General features: G+C 41.4%; 1 protein-coding gene across 1 annotated transcript; it reads right to left on the bottom strand.

Moving 5' to 3' along the window:
- Window positions 1-2,814: 2,814 nt before the first annotated feature.
- LOC130988894 (uncharacterized) lies at window positions 2,815-4,571 on the bottom strand. The gene is made up of 3 exons (XM_057912862.1): window positions 4,076-4,571; window positions 3,958-3,999; window positions 2,815-3,404 (listed from the first exon to the last, which is right to left on the bottom strand). The coding sequence occupies exon 3, from the start codon at window positions 3,364-3,366 to the stop codon at window positions 2,944-2,946; it is 423 nt and encodes a 140-aa protein (XP_057768845.1). The 5' UTR covers window positions 3,367-3,404; window positions 3,958-3,999; window positions 4,076-4,571; the 3' UTR covers window positions 2,815-2,943.
- Between the last annotated feature and the right edge of the window lie 5,992 nt (window positions 4,572-10,563).

The following is a 10,563-nucleotide window of genomic DNA, read 5'->3' as shown; positions in this document are numbered from 1 at the left end:
CCCGTGCAGCAGCCTCCGAGCTCCGACGACAGGTGAGCTTTCTTTGTCATTGAATGTATAGAATGTATACTTCACAAATGTATAGAATGTATACATTATATGGTAGTTTATACTTTATAGAATGTATAGAATGTATACTTCACAAATTTAGTGTGATTTTGGCAGTTTATATGGTAGTTTATAGAATGTATACGTCACAAATTTAGTACTTACTACTTAGGATTTAGGAAACTGATTTTGCAGTTTATATGGTAGTTTATAGAATGTATAGAATGTATACTTCTCGGGTATAGTGTGATTTACTGATTTTGGCAGTTTATATGGTAGTTTGATACTTGTTGTTGGCAGTTTATATGGTATAGTTTGATTTTGGCAGTTTATATGGTATAGTTTGATACTTGTTGTTGGTAGTTTGATTTTGGCAGTTTATATGGTATAGTCATAGTGTGATTTACTGATTTTGGCACTTCATATTTCATAGTTTGATACTTGTTGTTTTGTTTTGTAGTTTGCTACATTGTCATGGAATCTTCTCGCAATAGTAATAGAGTTGAGGAAGATGATATTGATATGAATGATGATATGGATGATGATGGCTTAGAGGATATTCCTATTGGCGAAGACGGGGAAGAGACAATACAAACTGGAGCTCAAAGTGGAGCATCAAAGTGGCGCCCACATCTCGACCACGAGTTAGTGCTTCTACGTCAACATCAATCAGAGAAAGGAGATCAGAGCGTCGTAGTGCAATGAGCCTTGAGGCTTTGCAAGAGAGTGATCAAGATTGTGATGATCTTGATACAAACGAGCTCACTATCTACCTCACTGAGAAGCAATACAAAGTGGGTAAGAATGATGTCGACCAGTTTGATATTTTGATGTGGTGGTCGAGCAATACTGCACGTTATCCTGTACTTGCTGAGATGGCCAGAGATATCTTAGCCGTCCCCATATCTAGTGTTGCTTCGGAGTGTGCATTTAGTATGGGAGGACGTGTTCTATCACCGTATAGAAGCTCTTTGGCGCCGGAAATGGTTGAGGCCTTGATTTGTGCTGAGGATTGGTTAAGATCTACCGATATTGATAAAAAAGATGAAGAAGGCGTTCCAGAAGAAGAGCAACAGAAGGAGTTTGAAATGGGTAATTATATTTTATTCAAGTCTATTTGACATTAACATATTATTACGTTACATTGTTTGATTTTGTTTATCTTAATTTCAATTTCTTACAGTGCTCCATAGCTATACTCATGGTGATCCGAGGACGGCACAGAGTCAGACGGATCAAAGTGGAAGTCGTGCAACGGAGACGGATTAGTAGTTATGGCCCATGAACATCATTTTGTGATTGTGTATTTGACTTGACATTTGCTTATGTTAACAACGTACTTGGGTACTTCTAAAGTTTAGAAGTTCGTTTAATTTTAAATTATGACTTGGGAGCTGAGATTTGTGCTTGTTGATTTTTTATTTGTTGTTATATATTATTTGTTACTACAGGGAATTAAAAACGTAAGAAATTGTATAGGGCAAAGGCTGAAAAATAGGGGTTACATTTTCAATTTTTTTTTTAAAAAATAGGGTATTTTCGGGTATTAGGGTACCCTAATATCAAAATCGGGTAATTCGGGTACCCTAATACCCGAAATACCCGATTTACCCGATTGAATTGGACGAGCTCATTTACACCGGGTAATTTCGGGTACCCGAATACCCGACTCGGGTACCCGAAACGGGTATTAGGGTACCCGATTTTAAATTCGGGTTCGGGTTCGGGTAGCAAATTTAGGGTATTTTCGGGTTCGGGTACCCGATTTTTTCGGGTAGGGTACCCGACCCGTCCCGTTTAGACAGCCCTACTTCTTATCGAATCAATAGATTTGCGGTTGAGTGTGTGTGAAATATAACTAAAAAAGGAAACTTAAATTGAAATGCATTCACAAGTTATGACGACTCAGACCCGATTACAGATCTTGACCCGTTTGGACGGTTCCCGTATCCGGATCCGAGTGGATCCAAATATAGGCATGTCTCTTGAGAGGGGGTGGGGGGAAATTTGGAACCATTTTGATCTTTCTTAAAACAAATCTCATCTTCATCTCTCAACAATGCAAAGCTCCCTAAACCAAATCTTAAGAAAACATGTTCAACTTAAAGAATAAACACATGTAAGAAGACGGCCACTTTCGAATTCAACCAAACAATCCGACAGAGAAGAAATGATTTGCAGAAGATGCAAAAGGCATACCATGGCTCATACTCATAGCTGCAGTTAGTATCTTCACAAATCCAAGGAAACTAGTTCAGAAGCATCAACACTTTGCGACTTCAAACGTGACAGCACGAATACGGATCTCTACGACTTGATAAGTTATACACAAATAGATTTCAACTTGTAGCAATTCAAGGCAGAAATGACTGGTTTAAAATTGAGAAACTTGGCCTTAAAATGAGTTGTTGGTGGAAATCATGAAGATTGAATTGAATCAAATCTAGTGCATAGCAAAGCTTCACTATATCCATCATCACAAGCATCAGCTCACATGTCTAAACCAAATGCCAGCAGCAGCATAGAGGAGACGAGCAAGCAAGCATAAAACGTGGCAGAATGAGTGAAGAACATTGAATTTTACCTGAATCTGATACGAAGAAAGATTGCAGCTGATCCAAACACAAGCTAACTTATGTTGTCTCCACGACATCCCTGACATTCAAACTGAACTGCAAAATATAACGGAGGAGATATAATAGTGTCATGGAAGCAAGGATTCAGCCAAATATAGCTCACTTATCTAATAACAGAAACACAAAAGACTTGTTAAACTCTTTTGCATTAACAGAAACAATTAATTCCAATAATATTCCAAGGCATTAGCAAAAACATGAACTCAAAAACAAATATTGGGAAGGCCCTATGAGCCACTCTCAGTGTGCAATACAAAATTTATTTGCATTCGACACCAACTTCAGCAGCCCGTCTGGGCTTGTTCTTCCTTCTGCTCCCGTGTTGTCTATAGCCAACGGGCTTGATTAGGACAGTGGCATTACTTTTGGCAGCCATGGCATTCTCCTCCTTTACTAATTCATCACTTTCCTTGATCTGTGAGGGCCTCTTCCTCTTCCTGCCATTCTCTGCAACAGCTTGGTTCTTGCTGCTTTTACTCAACACCAAATTCTTCGTCTCCTCACCATCCTCATCTTCTTCCTCAATCTTCTCAACTTCGTCTTCCTCCTCAAACTCATCTTTCATTGGTTTTTGTGGCCTCCCTCTTCTCCTCACAGGTAGCTTCTCATCCTCACCGCTGCCAGTATCATCGCGAGCAGCAATCGCAGATTGTTTCTTCCCTTTCCCTCTCCCTCTTCCCATTCTTTAAAATCAGCAATTCGACCAAAATTGTGATAGTTCTGCAATACACAACATGGATACATATGAATCCATTTGCAAAGATTGATGATGGATATTCTAGTACAATCAGAAAACTAGATAAAGTAATCCAAAAAACAATCAAGAAAACAAACAATTCTGCAGATAATTAAGCAACAAAGCAAATCTAGAACTAGATAAATCCAAATCTAAATCTTATCTATATCATCCACTGAAAAATTCAAGAAACCAGACCCACTAAACCTGTGTTCAGATTTAGCATACATCACATTTATTTACTTAGCATACAATACAGCAAACAACAAAATGAGCTTCAAATCCCATAAAAATTAAAGCTAAATCGAGATGCTTGACTTGCAAATAACCTTAGTAAATCCAATAAAAATACATCCAATCCATGTATATAGCATAACTTAGAACCTCAAGAAACCATCTTTTTTTCTTGAAAAGAAAACTAAACGCAAAAAAATAGACACACTAGATCACCGTAAACAGAAAGCAACAGACTATGATCAGATCATTACTTTATAAGACAAAAAAAATATTACAATAAAAATAAAGAGAGTTACATACCAAATGAAGCTGGCTTCATAAGAAACAATACCCATCTGCATCCTAAATAAAAGAACCCATTTTCAAGAAAAACAAACTACACCAATCAGAAACCCAATAAAAAGATAAGATTTTGAACCTGCATGAATAGTTTCAACGGTAAAAGGGAAACAAAGGAAACAAAAAGGTGAAGTCTTGGTATGCTATGAGTAAGAATTAGATGAAAATTTGATCTGAAACAGGGAAAGAAAGGGAGAGACAGAAAGCCCAGATCAAATATACAGCAAGAGAGGGATTAAAGATTCAGAAAATGAACTCAGATTTGAAAAAAGATTGGATATTTTCCAGATTTCAAAGGCTGAAGGTACCAGCCAATGAGCTAAGGGAAGCAAAAACAGCAAGAGAGAGAGAGAGAGGAAGTGAAGAAAAAAATGTGTAGTTAAGTGGGAAGTGGTGAAAGGATATTTATTTAATTTGATGGGCTGTTTGGGAAGTTAGGGTAAAGTGCAATTGAAGGTAAAATAACTATTCAATACAAGAAACCAGTAAAAAAGAAATAAATACAGAAGAAATGAAAGAGATAAAATAGTATAAGAAAATTGTGGCAATTTAAATAAATGAGAAAATTGAAAGGCCATCTTTTGTTATGTCTCTCCTGTACCACACACCTTAGACAGAGTCAAACTTGTTATCTATAACAGTTTTTAACATGAGAGAAAGAGAGAGCACGTTGTATCTAATGTTGTATCTATAGAGTCAAAAACCCTAAACCATCTTTAAATATTTCACGAGTGGGAATTCTCTAAATTAAGTCCTTCAATTTGTAAAGTTCATGCACACAATCAAAATCTGCATCCACAGTTGACAGCTGTATATTATCTTATTACGAAAATATTATATACTATCATTGTCTCAATATCTTAGGCACAAACTTCATTTTCTATATTTGTTTAGTTTATGTAGTGTTTGAAATTCTAAAGAATTTTTAAGTACACTCATTCACTTAGTTCTTTTTGTTTGATTTAGTGTGGATTTTTGTGGAATAATATCGAGAGTTTTTTTGGGGCAAGGAATAATATCGAGAGTTAATTGTACTTTATCATTCAAATTTTCAAATTCTAGAGTTATTTATAAAAATTATATAACCTTTAAAAAATATAGAAAAATAATTTTGAATGTTAATAAAAAAAATGTAAAAATTGCACGAACTTAAAAATAGTCTGAATTTAATGAAAGTTATAAAAATGGTATGAGCTTACAATTTTGAACTTAAACTATAATGTGGAAGGCTCGAAATTCTAAATTCCACTTAGAGCGTTTTCAACAAAATTTGAGAATTCTTTTTTTATATCGTAGAGTCAATTTTGGAGGGTTCGTATGAGAAAAGAATTCTCAAATTTTGTTGGAACTGCTCTAAGTGGCATTAAAATTTTCACATAAATTTCATGTCTTTAAACATTCCATGTTATAGTTTGAAATTGAAAATGTAAGCCTATGTTATTATGAAAGTTCATACATCTTTTTGTATTTTTTAAAGTTCGTGTCATTTTTATAATTTTCATGAAAGCTTGAGCCTTTTTTTTTAAGTTTGTACTATTTTACAAATGTATCAAACTTCGGGACATAAACTACAATAATCCTAATATTAAGCCCATTGCGAGGCGTTTTTACACGTTTTTTTGCTATGCTTTTAGACGGATCCTTTGTTATCCGGCCCTTCGTTAGCGTCTATGCTCTCAGGGGTTTTTAGGTCTCTTTTCTCTTTCTTTTTTTTAATAAAATTTCTATTTCAACCTAATATTAAGCCCATTATTTGGCAAAATCTAATTATACATTTGAAAATTAATACTCTATCCATCTACCAAAAGTGTAGTATAATTTGAAGGGCACATATTTTAATAAAATGTTGAGAGTTATACTTTGAGTGGATAAAGAGTCATAAAAAGGGTATTGTATTAGTGTCCCATAAAAGGATTTTGAAATGGTGAAATTGGTGTAGGCGCATGTATTTGGCGTGGTCGAAGGGTATATCCGGAATTTCATCTTTACGCGGGAAGTCTTCCGCGTTTCTGGCGATCCCTCTGATGGAGGTGATCTCTCTGACGTGGCTGACTTCTCTGATGTGGAAGACTTCTCTGATGTGGAGGACTTCTCTGGCGTGGCTGACTTCTCTGGTGTGGAGGACTTCTCTGATGTGGAAAACTTCTCTGGTGTGGAGGACTTCTCTGGCAAAAGCCATTCCTCTGGTGGATGAGTTGTCTCTGATGGATGAAATCCCTCTGGTAAGAATGATTCTTTTGACCAGTATGATTCTTCTGGTGAGGATGATTCCTCTGATTTGTATCCTTTCTCTACTCTACACATATTACTCCTCATCAACCACTCCCCCCTCTGGTCTGGTTGAACCGGGTATTCTTCGTGTTCAACCATTGAAGTATTGTTAAAACTGGTGTTATGATGTGTTCCCTGATCCCTGCAAGTCCTGAAAACACGAGAATTTTAATACTATAAGAAAGCAAGGATAAAACCCTATAAATTATTCTCCAGTGTTTTTATTACTCCCACCCCCTGGTCTGGCTAGTTCACTCTGGATTAGTGCAACTAGTCAGAGGACTCGCCCGCGTGGGTGACGTCACCCGCATTAAATGCCTGTCCGAGCTACAGTGCTTTTCCCGTACCCCGAGGTTATCTTTTAACCTTTGCGTCCTTTCGCCTCTCTGTAAGGGTTTTCAGCCGTCGATTTATTTCCGTATGCCAAGCGTCGCTCATCCCGCGCATTGGTAGTTGCCCGCGTACATTTTTACTTAGTCGATTCGAACTCTCGTTTTTCACTATTCTTCTTCTCCAAGTTTTCCGCACTCCTTTATCTGTGTTTTCCGGCGATTCTCTCCTTGTTCCGGCGTATTTCCCGCGATCCCTCCGCTCCGGTTTTTACCGTCCATTTTTCTCTGCCCTAGGTAATTTGCGTATCCTTTTTCTTCCCCATTATTTGTGATCAGTGTAAGTAGTTTTGAAGTTTGTTGGTGCTCTGATTGAGCGTGTTAGAAACCCTAGGATTGATATTTCTGATAATGGCTTCCACTTCCGCTCCTCAACCCTCGCGTTCGCCCTCTCCTTCTTCCCGAACTTCTTCATCTTCCTCTCCCCAACTCCAGGATCTTGATAACCTCCCTTCCCCCTCTGCCTCTTATGACTCCCAAACTATCCCCAGCTCTTCTCGGCCTAAGAAAAGGGGTAAGAAGACCCCCCAACCCCCAAAGCGTGTTCCTGAATCCCTCCTTGGCGTCGCGGCAGTTGAGAAATTGGAACGTAAATGTCGTCACCCTGAAGGTTTGAAATTCGAGGCCTTCTCTAAAGGTTCAACACCTCCCGAGAGCCTTCGCCACCCTAGGGTAATAGTCATCTGGCAAGCCCAAATAGATGCTGGCCTAAGGCTTCCTCCTCCTACCCTTCTGGTTGATGTCTGCAACCATTTTCGTATCCCTTTTTTTCAAGTCGCTCCATCTGCCATCCGAAGATTATACGCCTCCCATATTCTTTGCCGAGCCCACGGTGTTAATGATACCGCCAAACTGTTCTGTCAGACCCAATCTCTTCGCATGCAGGGCAATCCTTTGTATAGCTTTGCGGGTCTTCGAAGATATCCCACTTCTTTCCTTTCCTCTCTAAATTCTTCTGATGGTGGCTTTTTGAGCTATTACTGTTATGTGCGCACCATGTTCGGCACCTGGCGTGATTATCATGTTCGGGAACTAGAATGGCACAATCCTCGGACTAGTTATAGACCAGCCTCCTCAGAAGCTCCCTCTGCTTTTGACTTGGAGGTCATAGCCCGTCTGAATGCTATGAACAAAGCCCGGCCCTTAGACTGTAAATACCTTGCTGAGAATAATTCGGCTCTGGCATACAATGGCCTGTTTCCCTTATATCCCCAGAAATCAATAGGTAAAGAATATGAATTAGAAAATACATTAACCTTTGTTACCCTGATTTTAAAGATGTGGAATTTTGATTTGCAGACATGTCTTGGAGAAAGAAGTGCGGGGACAATCTGCCCACTATTACTTCTCCTGTTCCCAGTGGAGAGCATGGCTCGGGGGATTCTGCTTCCCGAACTGCTCCCTCAGAACAACCAGCTGGGGCCGAGCTGGTCATCATTCCCCCGGTGATAGAGATCCCAGAGAGAAATGTGGAAGTCTCCCGCACCTTTGATGCCGAGGAGGTTGATGCGGGTAGCCTTGTTCGTAGGCGTGGCCGCCCCAGCACTGGTGATACATCTGGTGCCGGTGAAGGAGATGTCCAGATTGTGGACATTACCGATGAAGTTCCCTCGCCTGATTCGGTCCCTGGTGTCACCCTCTCCGAGCTTTCAAAGAAGAGGAAGAGAGGTTCTCTGATTTCCGTCGGTGAGAAGGAGAAACAAGAGAGCCTGAAGAAGGCCAGCAAGTCTTAGGAACCATCAAAGAAGTCTGCTGGTGGTTCGAAGGTCCTCTCGTCTGCAGTGGAGAAAGGCAAGGGGCCAGCGAAGAAGTCTGCTGGTGGTTCTAAGGTTTCCCCTTCTGCCGGGGGAAAGGGTAAGGGCAAAGCTGTGGTGCCCCCTGCTGATGAACCAGAGGATGTTGTTCCTGGGCCGATTTTGAGTTTGTCGGGGCAGGGGTTGATTGATGCCTTGATAGCTCGTGTCCACTCAAAGGACCAGGAGAAAGTGGAAAAGCTGACCCGGGGGGTTTTAGTTACTCAGCTGTGCCAGTTGGCTCTTCAGGTACCCTGCTTTTTACACTTTTATTATAGAAAAGACGAAGTTACTAACCTCTTTATTGTTCTAACGGAATCCTTTTTGTTTTCTTGTAGGTGGAGGCTCGGATGTGGGGGGCTGTTAAGTGCATCCATGACTATGATATGTCAGAAAAAGAGAGGGAGAAAGAACAGGCGGATATCGCTAAGCGTGATGACGACGTGGCCGGGGTGGTGGAGCGTTTGAGTAAGGCTGAAGCGGAGATTGCTGAGTTAAAGGCTCAGTTGTCCCAAGCAGAGGTGGAGAAGTCTTCCCTGGTTTCTGAACTAACAAGGACGACCAAGGAAAGTCATGAGAACCTGGCTAGGTTCAAGGCGGGATATGAAGAAGCCTACAAGGCGACCCAGCGTGATTGGAAGAAGACGCTCGTGGAAGCGCAGAATCGTGCCTATGTCCTGGGGGCGCGAGATCAACGCCTGGAGTATTTCTTGTCTCCGCAGGGTCAACACTTTCTGGGGTTGATGCTGGAAGGCACCTTGGCGGCCTTCAAGCGAACTCAAGAGTACCTGGAGGATTTCGGACCCCTCTTTGCCTATGTGATACAGCAGTCCGCCTCCAAGGCGTTAGAGATGGCGAGGACGACCTCGGAGCAGCTCGCTACCCTGGATTTGCATGCCTTAATGGATAACCTCAATGATGAGGAAATAAATAAGCTGATGGGGATCCCTGCGAATTCTCCGAAGAAACCAGAATGGTGGTATCCAGTGCTGGAGAGGGCCATTCCCTATTTCGCCTTTGGGGTTGGATCTGCTTCATTGCCCTCAGCTCCATTATATACGCCTGCTTTCTCTGCTTCCCTGGCGGGCTTTGTGAACCGGCTGTGGGATCCCACCAACAAGAGCACCCGACGGTTCTCTCAGTATGGCGTGGTGCCTCCTCTGCCCTCTGATCTGGCGGCCTCCGTTTCTGAAGATTCCGCTTCCTCCTCTTCTGCAATGGATCAGCTTCTTACCCTGTATCGAGATGAGAAAACGTTTGTTCAAGAAGCTGTGAAGCTGCTGGACTTGGGAGTCCGTCTCCCCGAGGTGAAGGAAGCTGGCATGCTGCCAGTCTTTACAGAGGGAACCTCTGCTAGCCAGATCCCTGCCAGTGATGTTCCTCCTCTGATTTCCTCTGCCTCTGCTCCTGCTTCCTCTACTCCCGCTGAAGATTCTTCTGCTCCTCCCTCTTGATGTCCCCTATCTCTTCCCTGATTTACAGGAAATTTTTGTAACTCTTTAATTTGTACAAACTTAGTACTTACTTCTCGTTCTTGGATGTACAGCTGTGCCTCCTTGGCATATTTTTATGAAACTTCTTCCCTACTTGCGTCGCTTTTCTCTCTTTGTTCTTTGCGTTGTTTTGTTGCTCTTTCATGTTGGATTTATATTCCCGCATCTCCTCTGCTGGTTTGATTTGATTTTGATGACTCTTCTAGCAAGGGTTCTGATGACTCCTCTGGTGAGGATCTTGATTGACTTCTCTGCCAAAGATTTCGCCGCCTCCTCTTACGAGGATTTGATTGACTTCTCTGCCAGAGATTTCGCCGCCTCCTCTTACGAGGATTTGGTTGACTTCTCTACCAGAGATTTCATAATTACTTTTCATTTAAGCGCTCCTTTGCTGTTTCCCATCCAAGCACTCCTTTGCTGCTTCCCATCCAAGTTTGAGCACTCTGTGTGGAGCATGGGAGACCCGGGGGGTGCGACCAACTTTCGCGGCTTATGATTAAATAGTAACCCTCTGCGCGGAGCATGGGAGGCCCGGATGGCACAACCAACTTTCGCGGCCTACGATTAAATAGTAACCCTCTGCGCGGAGCATGGGAGGCCCGGATGGCACAGCCAACTTTC

The sequence above is a fragment of the Salvia miltiorrhiza genome, chromosome 6 (genome assembly GCF_028751815.1).
Source record: "Salvia miltiorrhiza cultivar Shanhuang (shh) chromosome 6, IMPLAD_Smil_shh, whole genome shotgun sequence".
NCBI lineage: Eukaryota > Viridiplantae > Streptophyta > Magnoliopsida > Lamiales > Lamiaceae > Salvia > Salvia miltiorrhiza.
Note: the sequence above shows the minus strand (reverse complement) of the source record. Positions and strands in the feature narration are given on the sequence as shown.

Coding starts and splice junctions, on each gene's coding strand:
- LOC130988894 (XM_057912862.1), bottom strand. CDS start 3,366: ATGGGAAGAGGGAGAGGGAAAGGGAAGAAACAATCTGCGATTGCTGCT.